This window comes from Natator depressus, chromosome 7 (assembly GCF_965152275.1).
Source record: "Natator depressus isolate rNatDep1 chromosome 7, rNatDep2.hap1, whole genome shotgun sequence".
Classification (NCBI taxonomy): domain Eukaryota; kingdom Metazoa; phylum Chordata; order Testudines; family Cheloniidae; genus Natator; species Natator depressus.
In genome coordinates this window covers 1,357,148-1,372,138 of record NC_134240.1, presented here as the reverse complement: position 1 = coordinate 1,372,138, position 14,991 = coordinate 1,357,148, and the positions used below count along the sequence as shown (strand labels likewise).

General features: G+C 51.7%; 1 protein-coding gene across 3 annotated transcripts in view; it reads right to left on the bottom strand.

Annotated features, from left to right (window-relative positions):
- Positions 1-9,415, bottom strand: part of QRICH1 (glutamine rich 1) — a 35,864-nt gene extending 26,449 nt beyond the window's left edge. Inside the window, exons 1-3 of one of the 3 annotated variants that reach the window (XM_074957303.1) lie at positions 5,813-5,970; positions 4,995-5,055; positions 727-1,056 (exon numbers count right to left, since the gene is read on the bottom strand). In XM_074957303.1, coding sequence (XP_074813404.1) covers positions 727-1,035 — 309 coding nt within the window. In that variant the 5' untranslated portion in view covers positions 1,036-1,056; positions 4,995-5,055; positions 5,813-5,970. Of the gene's footprint in view, positions 1-726; positions 1,057-4,994; positions 5,056-5,812; positions 5,971-6,885; positions 6,988-9,278 lie in introns of those variants that run through there. The other 2 variants (XM_074957305.1, XM_074957304.1) reach the window with 2 other exon arrangements.
- Positions 9,416-14,991: the final 5,576 nt, after the last annotated feature.

The following is a 14,991-nucleotide window of genomic DNA, read 5'->3' as shown; positions in this document are numbered from 1 at the left end:
CAATCCTGGATACCCCAGGAAAGCGTCAGTTCTCCTCAGGCTTTCAGAGAAGTCCTTGCAGACATCTCAACCTGGGTTTGAGTGGTCATACCCAAGGCACAAAAAGCACTTTTCAGGTCCATAAGAAACAAAGAAAATATCAGGGCAAGGAGAATGCCTCTCACTTTTCTTAGATAGATCTTAGCAGCTTGGGCAAGGCACAAGGTAACCCAAAACCAGCAAAACTTCAAAACAGCTCAAAAACAACAATTAAGCCAAAATTATCAGGTGTATCCTACACCTATCTAAACTATTCTATGAAAAACAGAAAAATGAGAGGTTGTTTCCATAACTATTCCAGCAAGCAAAGAGGAATTAACAGGCCACTAGAGGCAATGGGGTATTTACAGCCACTTCCTATGAAATTAGGGTTTGAGGAAGATGCGCACACACCAAAACTGCTAACTATTTCTCAGAAAGTTGGCATCACCTCATTGCTAGGAATGGAACTCCTCCAATAGTGGGACTCTGCAGAAGTAATGCCATGAGACATTATCTACCAAACTTCTCATATGAAAACTAAATAATTTCTGATACATGGAGAGCTAGGTGTCCACAGACTAGTGTTCATAAAGTTTTCCTACTTTTTACATTCTGACCTGCATGTTGCACATCCCAAATATAGACACCTGTACCTCTGACTTACAAGTTAATGCATAAATTCAAAATGATCATTCAGATGTTTACCTGGACCTGTTGTGGCTGCTGAACCTGTATCTGTTGCTCTTGTTGTGTTTGTTGCTGGACACTGGTTGTAACGGGACAGGCAAGCTCAAGCAAAGATCCGGCCACCTCTGTGCTGTCCGTGTAAATGCAGTTTCCACCTTGTTGATATACCATGGTGGTGGTGGCTGTCTGCTGGAACTCCTGGAGAGCTTCAGGCCCCTTGGAAGCAAGAGAGTCAAGAAACTCCTTCATCCTGTGCTGAGGGATTGTTCGTGCTTTCACACGGATGTATTCTTCGAAGGAAATGGTGTTCTCCAGAGAATTATTCATATTGCAAGGTCCTTAGGATTCCTTAAAGGAGAAAGTTAAGACTCTAGTTTCACAACTTTCATAGTAGTTTCACAACTTTCATAGTTATATTGTACAAGGGTACACATGAAGCCAGTGGCTAATATCTTACACACACTGGATTTCTGCATGACAAACATGGACACCCAGAAGCCTTAAGAGAAATGCTGTAGTTTTACATGCCATTTTATGCAGCAAGCATTTCTTTAATTAATCCCTTGTTAAGAGTCACAACTGCACACTACTACCCTTCAGGCTTACTTGCCTTGTATAAAGAGCTCTCTCCAGAGTGTTGTCTCCTGCTGATGACTTATAGTAATGCACTCAGTCTCAGGCCAGAGCAGTCCTGAATAGGCTAAATTAACCCTTATTGAATTTTATGTGTTCATTTACAACATGGAATGCTATATATAGTATCAAGAACATTTGAGATGCCATTGCCTATGGGATTGGTTTATAGCTACAGAGGTGACAGAACCAAGTTTCATAACCCATTAGGCAAAACAACACTCTGTGGTAACTAACAGGAAGGAGGAGATAAGGAAGTAGGAAGTGATTGTATCTCTACATTTACACTGGGATTAGGACTGGGATTATTCTCTCACTTTGCTGAGCAGAATTTTCAGACTTCTTTAAAAGGACAGAGGACAGAACACTGGAATCCAAAGATTCCATTAAGTGGGACTGGTGCACCTGGAAAGAAGCTGTGAGGTCTTGAAAAAGTGGGCAACAGCAGGCCTCACACTCCTATTACCAAATATGAGGAGGAAGAAATCAGCATGAAGCACAGTATAGTAGGAGGGACATACATGTAAGGTGAAGAAAGGGAAACAGAGCAAAAGAAACCAACAAGACCAGGGAGAAAGTAAGAGCAAAGAGAAAAAAAACAAATGAGGAATCACCCAAGAACAAGATTAACATCTGGGGTATTATCTCACAGGTACTGTTTGAATTGCTGATCCATCTTGTTTAAATACAAGAAGTATTTCTATTTCACTATCACCTTTTCTGTGAGTGTATTCTTGTTTCTAGAGCAGTAATAACTCATGGTGAAGGGTAAACACATTTAGATGGTAACCTTACCACTACTGATGTGGTCATGCAATGCTGTGTGGAGATACGGGGTTGCAGCCACAATCACCAGGATAGGGAACTTTGGGTGACTGGGCCTAATTATGTATACAGAAGAGAAAGGGACACATACAGATAACACTATATATACACACACACTATGGTGATTGGGACTACAGAAAAAATAGATGAGAAAAAAGCTGTACGACATTTCAGCACTGATTTGGTCACAAGAGACTGACTACATTCGTTCAACAAGGTGGCCCAAAGTGTTATTTCTAAAGCAGTATGCAAACAAAAGGAGGTTTAGTAATAGGCTGTCAACATTAAGTGCAACAGAGTTCTAGCAATGGGAGCTGGATCAGACCCTAAATCACTTCCTTTGTTGGTCTGAAACCCACTCCGACCTGGTCAGGCAGCACCACACCCATGACACTTCATGCAGGAAGGGTCATAGATACAAGTCACTACTAGCACATGGGTCAGAGAGGTATGGATCCCAAAGGCAGAGAATGTGTGCGAGGCAATTCTTGCAGAACATAACTTATGGGACCTTAAAAATAAGTGACAAGTTTCTGCAATGGGTTCCTGTGGAAAAATCCAAGCATTTATAGTGAACACACAACTATACAGTTGTGCTTACACAAATAAAAAGTACAAACTTACATTGTTCACTTATTTAAGAGAAGGTTGTTAATACAGTATAGCTGCATTTGCCACCGTACCTTGGCCACAATGTTTTATAACACAGCATGCAGAAGCTTCCATACAACTATCTGATAGTCAGAAAAAAATAGTCTGTCTTTCACTGAAGTTACACTTTGACAAGATTTCTAACCAGCTCTACACGTGACACGCAACTAATGAAGCTATTCATGTCACTGCTGACTCAGTGACAAGTTTCCCCAGAAGCCACCAAGAACACAGTCCAAACATCTTCAACGGTTTACCTTCTCTCAGGAAGAAAAAGTTTGACACTATCTACACCTATGCTGAAACCAACAGAAACCCTGGCCTTGCTAATGTTTTCAGTGCTGCAGTAGACCACCAAGCCTTCATCAACAAATTCCGAAATGAGCATTAAACCTCACTGAAAGAAAACAGAAACCCAGTATGATACTTTGAAGTAGAGAATTCTTAAGTTTTCCGTGTGTGTGTGTTTGGCTGGAATTTAAGCCTACTGAAGTTTGCAGAGATTTGGCCCGAGTACCTTGACTAAGACTGTCAGATGTGAATAGTGACTTTTGGTGCCCAATTTGAGATGCATTCAATGGGCCTGACTTTCAGAAGGCAGGTGCTCAGCATTTTTGAGAAAGACTCCTCTAAAATGTCTCAAGGTTGGCACCCAAAAACTGACCCTCACAAAAAAATTTCTAGTTACTTGTGAAAAATCTTGATCCTTGTGCTGGAAGCTGTTTTCACATATACAGCTGACTGCTCTGTGGCAGAGCTTAAAAAAAAAAACAAACGCAAAAACCAGAAATCTAGATCTTAGTTTTTAATCTGCCTGTACCTCGTAGGAGAGACCCACCACCACCGAGGTCTAGGGGCTTGAGAACTAAGCTTCCATCCACTACTTCCAATAGCTGGGAAGTAGAACAAGTGCTGGGATTCTTACTTACTTACTTACTATCTCTTGACCTCAATCAGGTGTTCAATCTCAATTAGATTCAGACTAGCAGTCACCTAAAATCAGAAGCCCACTCTTACTTCCCCTACAGTCTGCTGGAAGGAAGCTCTCCTTTTTCTCTCCCTCCCAATCCCAGAGCCTAACAGCTGTTCTACTAAGTTCTTACATTGCATTTATCACTGTGGTATCTAAGCACCTTCAGAGTATTATCTAATATACATATATTCAGAGAGTGCATAGGAGCATTAGTCATGGACCAGGACCCCCTTATGTTAGACACTGTACAAACAGATGGTCCTTGCACCAAAGCGTTGGGGAGTCTCTGCTATTCTACCTCTCCCAACGTTCTGAGAGATTGGGAAAGAGGCAGACTGGAGTCTCTAGTGCTCCATTCCTATAGTCTCCCTTTTTATTTATATCGAGAATTTAAAAACAAGTCTCAGTTTTTCTAATCAGCAGCTGAGCTAAACTGACCTTACCAAATTCTTGTCAATTTCAAGGCTATCTACAGAAATATGGAACTGCAGTAAAACTGATCAGGATCTTGTTAGTTTCACTCTTCTGCCCCTTGGCAAAAGTATGAGCAACAGCAGAGTTATTAGTGCTGGCCGTAGATTCAGGAAGGTAACATGTTTTGAAGCCTTCTTTTTCCATTGTAATGAGAAGTTGTTTAAAAAACAAATCACAAAAAGAACTAAGCCTCTCCCTTTGACCACCTAACATACCACCTCCCCACAGGCATGTTTACTACTCAGCATTAACAAAATATATTTTTATTTTTTAAAATAAAAACTTCTACAGGTTTCCAAGCACACACACAATACAATTCTCTTTATGCAAAGTTAGTATTGCGTTCAACAGCAAAAAACATTTATACTAGAACGTACGCAAATTTGTACTGGCAGGCAGGCAGACACCTTTACCATTAGCTATTAAAATATCAGGATAGATCAATTTATGCACTCAGTTTATCCATTATGTACAGTCCATTTCAAAATGAAGTGAATACTCATCACTACTAAAACTTGGCAGAATGCATTTTTAAACTGTTCAGCAAAGGTTACTGCTTGGATACATGGATATAATTCCTCCCTTTTCAGCTTAATTGCATTTTCCACTAAATAGGATTTGGAAAATAGTCCAAGTTCATGAGCATAAATGGTTAGTTCATAAAACTTAGAGACTAAAGATACTGAAAATGTACACACAGATTTGCAGCAGGTGGACTATCTGGACTCACCAGTCACCATGTTGCAGGTATTTCTGCTGCACTTGTCCTGAGCTCTTAGACTTGTAACATTCTGGAGAAGACAGAACAAAGAAGCCCTTTCTATCCCCAGTTTTTTGGGTTTTTTTTAGTTAAATTGTATTTTAAAAAGACAATGAAATAAACACAAAATGAATATCATAATAATGCTACACCCTTAATAGAGAATTCCTAACTAATTATTACAAGACATGCCCAATTCCTAACCAGTTCGTTTTACTTCCAGATCTTAAGAACACATATTAAGACAAACAGCTCTCCATGTACATCTTTTGCATAGTGCAGAATGTTCTTCTCTAAGACAGAGAACTGTGCTGGAACTTACATAACTTTTAATGGACACTGGAGTTATTGAAACTTAGAACAAGGCAGTGGGGAAAAAAATATTGCCATAAGTTCCAGATGACTTTTCTTGCTCCTTTCTCCTCACAAGTGTTCAAGGTAGAACAGAGTAACTAGGCAGAGCTGGGGACCAGTAGTCCAATTAAGGCTCTCTGAGGAGATAAAAACTTTTTTTTAAAAAAAGTCACTTTGTTAAATGAAGAGAAGGCTAAACTCCATACATATCTGTTAAATGGTGGGTTACACCTCAATATTTTTTTAAACCTTCTTAATTTAGTTATATAAAATATCTTCTTCTCTTGCTGCAGCTAATAAACACAACTGTAAACAGACTTAATTAGTACTTTACTGAACCACTCATCCACTTTACAAAATATACTAAGGTTTTGTGCAATACAGCAAAACTTTCTTAAGAGACCACTCAAGAGACTGACACATCAGATGCTTACTGGAGATGTTTTCCAATAAATGAGCAACAAGATTGTACTCAATTAATTTGCAGGGGTCCCCTAGGACAGGAGATTGCTTAGTAAGGTTGATCTTGAACAGTTTTCACTGCATATAAGCAACTATGACCCTTGCTTTGTCTCTAAAGTAGAGATTTCTGGATTCAGGAGCCTTAGCACTTGGATCTTTAAAAGGCTCTGAATATACCAGGCCTGGTCTGAAGATGTACTGTATATCTTCTCTTGAAGTTTCTTAAAAGCAAGAGTTGACCCAGTCGCCCTGTAGCAGGTCGTGGTGGCGATACACCACTTGCAGGCCAAAGCAGTCTCCAGACCAGACCGACTGACAACGGAGATGCGGAGTGAGAAGTGACAGGCGCTCTGACCCGCCGCTGACCCCCAGCCCCAGACCCCGCGGGCGGGCGCGGCTGCAGCTCGCCAGGCTTCTTTCCGGGGCCGCGCTCGGAGCCCGGAGCGGCCCGGGGCGGGGGCCTGGCGGGCGGGTGCCGGCGCAAGCCGCGGCGGCGGCAGCAGGCCCCACGCCGCTCTCGCCCCCAGCCCCGCCGGCGCCGTGCTCGGCGCAGCCCGGCAGAGCAACACCCCGCCCCCCCCGGGACGGGACGGGACAGTCCCAGTCCCGCCCCCGCCCCCCCAGCATGCCCGGGCCGGGCGAGCCAGGCCCCAGGGAGACGAGCGCGCCCCCGCCGCCGGGAGCGAGCGGCCCCGTGCGCGTGTCCGGCAGCAACAGCGGCGCGGGAAGGGGCCGCCCCGCGGCTGGGGGAGGGGTGGGCGCGCGGGGGCGCGCCCCTCCTCTCACGGGAGGCCAACGGGCCTCGCGCGGGCACAGGCTGTCTCGGGTCGCCGCGCGCTCCCGGCAGCGCCACACAACAAACGGGCCCGCGCCGGACTCCTCGGGCCCGCGCCTCCCCGTCGGGGCCGCGCCGCCCCCGGAACCACCGCCGCCGCCTCCCCCCGCGTGAGGGGAGGCCGCGCCCGGCCCAGCCGCCGCAGCCCACGTCCCCCGGCCCGGCAAACCCCGCTCCGCCGCCGCTTGGCCCGGCCCGGCCCCGCCTCACCCTGGCCCCGCCGCCGCCTCGCTCCGCCGCCGCCTCGGCCCGACTCTTTTCCCCTCACAGCTCCCTGGGCGCCATCTTACATTCAACCCCCCGCAGCCAATCAGCGCTCAGCCCCGGCCTCGCGAGAGCGCGGCCCCCAAGCCCCGCGAGAGCTCCGCGCCCGGAGCCGCCCTGCGCCTTAAAGGGGCCGTGCGCCGGGGCTGGGCTCTTGGCAGCCGGGGCTGGGGGCGCTAGGCTCCGCCCTGCCTGCTGCTAGCGCCCGTGGGCACCTTGGCCCGGCCCAGCGTGGGGCAGATTCCAGAGCCCCCCCCTCACCGCACTGGGGCTGGGGGCCCCTTGCAAGCCTTGGGCCAGGCCTGGCCAGGTGCATGGCGCTGCACAGCGCCCTTCCCCAGCCCCTCACAGCCAGGTCATCAACCACCCTGCCCTGGAGAAAGCTCCAGCCCCTGCCAGGGGGAAGGCTGGGCCCCGAGCCAAGGCCAACAGCCTCAGCCCGTCCCATGCCAGCCCCAGGCTCCGCTTCCCAGGAACGCTTTTAACCCAACAGTCGCATAGCGCTTTGCAATGGGAGAACCCGAACATCCGGCTGGACCGGAGAAAGCCAGGCACAGGAAGAGACTGTCATTCCTTACACAAAAGAGAGCCGGCCTGTGGTTTAGTTTCTTGCTATTGATATCACTACCTAGGTGCCTTTGAGACTAGCCTCTACTTTACACATTGGTCCCAACGTCCATGGGTTGCTCAGTAGTAACTTAATGTTTAGTTCTGCATGCCAGCCCCGGGAGCGGCAGAATGGTATAGACGACCTTCTGAGGCCCCTTCCAGCCCTACATGTCTGATTTAACACCTTCTCCCCACACCCTTCATGGTAGAAAAGGCAGATATGTGAGAAATGAAAGCTGAAAGTTGACTTTTTCCCCATAAAGTCAAGCAACATCCTGTCCTTTTAAGACTAAGTCAAGCCTGTAGGAGGATGAAATAAGAATTAAAAACAAATAATAGGCCCCCAACCCCTGTGCCCTCACTGATCTGACAACAGTATCTATTTCTTGTGATAGAATTTCAGCATAAGACAGAAACATTATGTATCTAGGGAAGAAAGAGTTGGTTGGGGTGGTAGAAAACCTAGCTAAAGGGCCTATTCCATCCTACATATATCACCAACACTGGTTTCATATAAAACAATTACAATATACAGTTGTCAGCACTAGGGGTGGGGAGTTTCCTGCTAGTTGATAGGATAGACCTTTCTATAACCAGGAGAGAGAGAGCCTGGCAATGGGCGACGGGATGGATCACTTGATGATTCCCTGTTCTGTTCACTCCCTCTGGGGCACCTGGCATTGGCCACTGTCGGCAGACAGGACACTGGGCTAGATGGACCTTTGGTCTGACCCAGTCTGGCCGTTCTGATGTTCCCTGCTATCTTTACAAAGAGGAAAGAAGGTAGAGAATAAGGAAGGGGCAGTCACTGTGCAACAGGAGCAGGGCCCGATGTGACGCAGTCCAGGAACGAGCTCTCAAGTCAGGGCAATACGGAGATCCTCTGGCAGCAGCTTTTTATGTCCGTAAAAGAAAATGCCCGGTGAGAGTTTTGACAATTAGGAGAGTAACTGTGACTGGAATTCAGAGAGGAAGGAGGAAGAGTGCTGACCACTATGGATGGAGCAGGCTAAACAACTCCATGGAAGAGAACAGAGGCAGGAGATACTGGGTCCCATTGGTAGGAGAGAAAGAGCAGTTCTGGCTGCACTCAGGCAAAGAGAATAAGATCAGGAGCTGTAGATATACAAGAGGAATGGGTTTTTTTGAAGCCACTGTTCTATTTCCAGTTGAAGCAGCCATTATATTAGTAAGGCTTAGAGATAACATCCACACCTGCTTTGTCTGGAATATTCACAGCTGAGCATTGGAAGGAGACATGGATTTCACAATCACTGTCAATAACGGAAACAAAACACTGACAGGTCAAATCAAATAGCCTGGGGCAGGAGAATGCATCAGAGAAGCTTACAGGCCTTCCCAAAAGCAAACATTGCTTCACAGCATTTTGGAATGCTGCTTTGGAGGAGAGCGTTGTGTGGTTGGGAAGGGACTTTGTCTTGCTCTCCCCCCTCAGGACAAACTCTAGTGTTACAGGTTTCAGAGTAACAGCCGTGTTAGTTTGTATTCGCAAAAAGAAAAGGAGTACTAAGGTGCCACAAGTACTCCTTTTCTTCTAGTGTTACAGAACAGGAGCAACTTCCAGCACACCCCCCAATCACTGCAGTGGGCTTGGGAAGGGCTTGTCCCTACAGCACCTAAGCCAGGAGGTGCTCCACATAGCAGGTATTATCCTTACTGGGCCCAGAGTTGTGAAGATGACATACAGCTGTCTGAAAACTGTCCCTCACCTCCCATGCATCACCTGTTGGAGCCCTGCAGCTAGCATGCTCTCCTTTTGCTTCCTGGCTTTAGGAGCAGTATCCTGGGCTCTGCACGGCAGCACGGTCCCTCCACGATGCCTTACCAGTCACACTGCAATGAGTTAGATAAGGTTTGTGTGGACAGAATGTGTAAGGACAATCACAAAGAGGGATTTGATTGGTCCAAGTATCTTAACTCCCCTCCCTGCTACAAGGCAGCCAGGCTGGGTGAGTTGGAAAGCAAATGGTTAATTGCTTCATTAAAACACCTGGCAACATCCCACACACAGTGAATTTAAAGACTAGCAAGTGAGACTAGGTAACCCAGAGATTAAGAAAAACACAGGGCTAATTCAGCACTTGAGTAGCTCCTTTAACTTAATGGAGTTACACCAGAGATTACACTGGCCCACTGTTTAGCAGTTTCCATTGGTGGTGACCTGCTAACACCTTACTGCAGCTAGGCTTCAGGGAGCTCACCACAGCTGTTGTGGCCTAAAGCAGGCCAGGAAAAGTGAATTTGGCTGTGGGTACTTCTGCCTTGGGTTGGAGAACTGAGTTGTACAGGGCACTGTGCAAATCCAGAATCTCCTTATCAAGGAGCAGACGCCCTAAGGGATTCTCAGAGGCAGCCCACAGCGATTAAAGCTCCTTAAAGAAGAGCTGGAGGCCAGCAGAGCCATTCTGGCCCCAATGTCAGCATGGGAGCTGTGCACACACACAGCAGCCCTGGTTTTGGCTGTACAACCAGTCCCCCTGCCAAGGCAGAGCACATAATTTACCCCCCTCCCCCAGGTAATTGCCACAGCTTACCTGAGAGTCAGGGAACAGACTTTTAGCTGACAAAAGGAAATGGAACAGCAGGCCCTGCCTATGGCATCTACCCTGTCCACATGCGAGGATCTTCGAGCAGTCAGTTACTAAGTACAGAACTTGTGAAAGTTCCCAGGACCCTCAGGCTACCGGGGAGAATGAGCCTACCCTACCCTACCCTACCCTGTGTAGCCCTTGTGCGCTCACTTTCACTCCCACACAGTCCCAGTCGGGAACCCGGAGGGCTAATTGTAAGCAGCTGGGCCCCAGAGATAGTTCTGGGTCGTGAGAGCCCATGGAGTCGCCTGCAGGTTCCGCCAGGCGCATTCGCCCAGGGTCAGGAAGATGTTTGCTATGTCGTGGCCGTGAGGTGCTCACAGCAGCCTTGGAGCTTGTCCCACTCTGGACCTGTACAGACGCTACTGAAGGACAATCCATGGCCCTCATCGCCGGGATACCTGGGCAGCTCCCGACTCCAACGCACTGATCCTCATGCCCCCAGGGGAGGTCAGGCTGGGCATCATCCCCACACTGACAGATGAGAACTGAGGCCCGGAGCCTTCCATTGGTTTCCAAAAATATCTCCCTGCCTCCAGGGTCTGGGCCCAGGCCACTTTCCCAGCCATGCAAGGCCTTGGGTAGAGCAGGGAATTGAACTGAAAGGTCAATCCCAGCCGAGTGCCCGGACCACTGGGCCATCCTACGTCTCCAGAGCAGCGCCGGGCAGGCCCGTTCCCTTTGCTCCTTCCCCCAGGGATCTCTCCCTGCCCCGGGAAAGGAGGCAGTTGCTCCCTCTCGGCTGCGGGCCCAGCCTGCCAGGAGCCGGACCCCGGCTCACGCACGGGCGCCGGCTGTGGCTGCCCGCGGGGGTGTCGGCGGGGCAGGGCGGGGGCTCGGGCAGGAGACGGGCTGCTTGTTAAGGCACGTCCTGCTGGGGCCAGCGCGGCCGGAGGCCGCCAGAGGGGAGGTCCCCCCGGCCCAGCGGGGCCCAGGCTGCTCCCTGCAGCCCCGCGCCCCACCCCCGTTACCCGACGCGGGGATCCTTGGAGGGGCCGAGCCTGGAGCCGGGCTCCCTCCCCAGGGCCGGGCCGGCTTCTTGAGCAGCCCCATGTGCTCGCCGAAGCCTCCCACCCGGCAGGACCAACACAGCCCCTTAAGGTGGCCCGTGGGGCTCGCGGGGGCCGCTGCCGCAGCCCCCCCGGGAAGCTGCCCCCCTCCAGCGCCCGGGGCCCAAACCCGCCGGCGGCTGCCAGCGCGGGCGGCGAGCCCGGGCCCCGCCCGGGGGGTCAGGCCGCCCCCAGCCCAGCCCAGCCAGCCCAGCCAGCCCACCTTAAGCGCGGCCCGGGAGCCGCTCCGCCGAGCGGCCCGTGTTTGCACGGCGAGCCGGGCAGGGGGCGAGCCGGGCCCGCCAGGCTCGCGGGGGGTGGCGGGTTAAAGCCCCGCAGTGTCCTCCCGGAGCCCGGCTGCGAGCTCAGCTCCCGGCGCTGCCCGGGGCTCGGCCCGCCCCGGAGCAGCCCGGCCCCGCGGTGACCTGCCGCGGCTCCCCCGGCCCGGCCCGGCCCGGCCCGCCTGCGAGCCCCGCTCGCTCCCCCGCTCCCGGTTCATCGTTACCGCGCCGGGCCTGGGTCGCGGCGGCCGCCATCGCCGTCACATAGCAGCGCTGAGACGAGCACGGCTCGGTGGGGCCGGGTATCGGCTTCCCCGGCCGGGCCCAGCGAGCTCCCCGGTCTGCCCCCGCCCAGCCCAGGGCAGAGCCCTCCCCGCAGCCAGCCCCAGAGCAGGGCGGTGAGCATCGCCCGCCCCCAGCCCCAGCCAGGCCTGGAGACCCCACCGCCACCTCCGGCCACTGCCCCACCGTTACTTCCCCTCCCCGGCCACAGCGTGGGCCTCGTATCCTGCTGGAGGCGTCTAGCATCAGCCTCCAGCCCCAGGGTCGGGTACCCCTGCGCTGCCCCTCGCCCACGATTTGTTCCCAGGTCCGCAGGGACAGGCTGGGGTCCCTCACCCCGGCCCGGCTCGTGGCGGAGTTAACCCGACTGAGCTCCTTGCCTCTGTCACGACAAGGCAGGTTTCCGACCCTTTCGTTGACCCTTTGACCGCACTCCTGTTCCTGTTATTAGTTGTCCCCAGAAATGACTTGGCTTCCAGGTCCTGTGGATCCCCCCTTAGGCTGGGAGGGGGGATCCTTTAGCAGTGGGCAGGCCCTGGATCCTAAGAGGATGATCTCTGGCCTCTGCTCTGAGCCCTCTGCAATTTATCAGCATCCTCCTGGCCTTGTGGGCACCAGAACCAGACCCAGGATCCCAGCAACGGTCACACCCGGGGCACATACACAACACACAGTCAACCTGTGGAACTCCTTGCCAGGAGACGTTGTGAAGGCCAAGACTATAACAGGATTCAAAAAAAGAACTAGGTAAGTCCATGGAGGGTAGGTCCATCGATGGCTATTAGCCAGGATGGGCAGGGAGGGTGTCCCTAGCCTCTGTTTGTCAGAAGCTGGGAATGGGTGACAGGGGATGGATCACTTGATGATCACCTGCTCTGTTCATTCCCTCTGGGGCACCTGGCACTGGCCACTGTCGGCCGACAGGATACTGGGCTGGATGGACCTTCGGTCTGACCCAGTCGGGCCGTTCTTATGTTCTAGATGTGTGCACTTACATTTAGCTATATTCAAACACACTGTGTCCTTGCACCCAGCTTAAAAAGTGACCCAGATCGCTCTGTAGCAGTGAGTTGTTCTCTTCCCTAGTTTCCACTCCCCCAATGTTTGCGTTGTCTGCAAACTATCAGTGACAATTTTTTCTTCTTCCAGGTCATTGACAAAAATCTAGTAAACCCTGCAGGACCCCGGGGAAACAGACCTGCTCTGTGATGATTCCCCAGCTAGTTACATCTTAGACCGAGCAGTTAGCCAGTTTGTAACATAAGAACCTAAGAACGGCCAGACTGGGTCAGACCAAAGGTCCATCCAGCCCAGTATCCTGTCTGCCGACAGCGGCCAATGCCAGGTGCCCCAGAGGGAGTGAACCTAACAGGTGATGATCAGTGATCTCTCTCCTGACATCCATCTCCACCCTCTGACAGACAGAGGCTAGGGACACCATTCCTTACCCATCCTGGCTAATAGCCATTAATGGACTTAACCTCCATGAATTTATCCAGTTCTCTTTTAAACCCTGTTATAGTCCTAGCCGTCACAACCTCCTCAGGCAAGGAGTTCCACAGGTGGACTGTGCGCTGTGTGGAGAAGAACTTCCTTTTATTTGTTTTAAACCTGCTCCCCATTAATTTCATTGGGTGGCCCTTAGTTCTTCTATTATGGGAACAAGTAAATAACTTTCCCTTATTCATGTTCTCCACACCACTCATGAGTTTATAGACCTCTGTCATCTCCCCCCTTAGTCTCCTCTTTTTCAAGCTGAAAAGTCCAAGCCTCTTTAATCGCTCCTCAGTGGGACCCGTTCCAAACCCCTCATCATTTTAGTTGCCCTTCTCTGAAGCTTTTCTAATGCCAGTATGCATCAACCCCTGTGATGCGGGGGGCCATGCTAACGTTACCTTTTTAAAACCAAAATGGCACGTGCTACTACATCAAAGCCTTACACTGTTACCTTCATCCTCAGACTTGCCATCTCATCATGACCGGGTATCAAGTTAGTCTGACAGGATCTATGCTCCATAAACCCATCCTGAGTTGCATTAATTACATTACGCTCCTTTAGTTCCTTAGTAATGGAGGCCTGTAGCAGCTGTTCCATTATCGTGCCTGGGATGGCTGTCAGGCTGACATCCCATTTACCCTTTTTAAAAATAGGCACATTAGCTTTTCTTCCCAGCTTCAAGAACCTCCCCCGTGCTCCAGCCCCATTGGATGCCCAAGGCACCGCTGGCCAGGAACGGGGCTGGACCCAACCACATGCCCCAGGCACATGACAATAGAAGCCATGGAGCAGGCTGGGTCTGGCCGCTCTCAGGACAGGGGTAAATGCCACGCTAGGTAACCTGGCCTCTCCCTCCCTCCCACCCCCGGCCTGCTGCAGGGCTCCTGGCTTCACCCCACTCCCCCCTCGCCTACTTCCCCCTTTTCACTTCCCTCCCCTCCCAAGAACCCTGTGAGCTGCCCCTGGCAAAGGTCTGGCCCTGGGGGGCATTCAGCCCATGCTAGCTGCAGCGTGTGTCGAAGCGCTAGGTTCACGCACCAGCTGAGCCTGGCACCCCGTGACCCTCACCCACTGCTGTAAGCAGGCTGCCCACAGCTCCTCCCCATGCTGTTCCCCCTCTCCCTCCCAGGCAACGGGTCTGCAGCCCTGGCCCCATGCAGGGCGTGAGCTGGAGCTTGTGGTTTCCTTGAAGGGGGAACGGTGTTTTAGTCCGTTCCCCCCAGCCAGGGCGCTGGGTCTCCCCCGGTTCCCAGCACAGCTGTTTGGTTCCATCCTCACTCTTCACCAGGCCACATGGCCCCGGCAGTGCCTGGCTGAGTGGCTCTCCTGGGTCCCCAGGCCCTGCACAGCTAGGACGCTCCCGCCCACACTTGGGGACTGGAGCCCCTAGGTGCCTTCACCAGCAAGCTGCAGCACGGTGCGCTGGGGTGACTCTGCTCCCCCCTGAAGCTCATGTGGGCAGCCCAGGCTGCTTCCTCGGCCGGTTCTCTGCCTGGTGCCCAGACACGCCCCAGCTGGGCATGTCCCGCCCTGCCCGCAAGGACCCTGCCAGCTCCGAGGAGGAGCTGCAGGGCCTGGGGCACAGGAGCTGCTGCCAGCAGGCAGGGGCCGGCCCTGGATCGAACGGTGTCAGTAGCTCCCAACTTCCTGCGGGATGGAGCTGCCTAGAGCAGCGCAGGGGACCTGGATGCAGGTGGCAATTTAAAGCCCCCCAGTGTCCT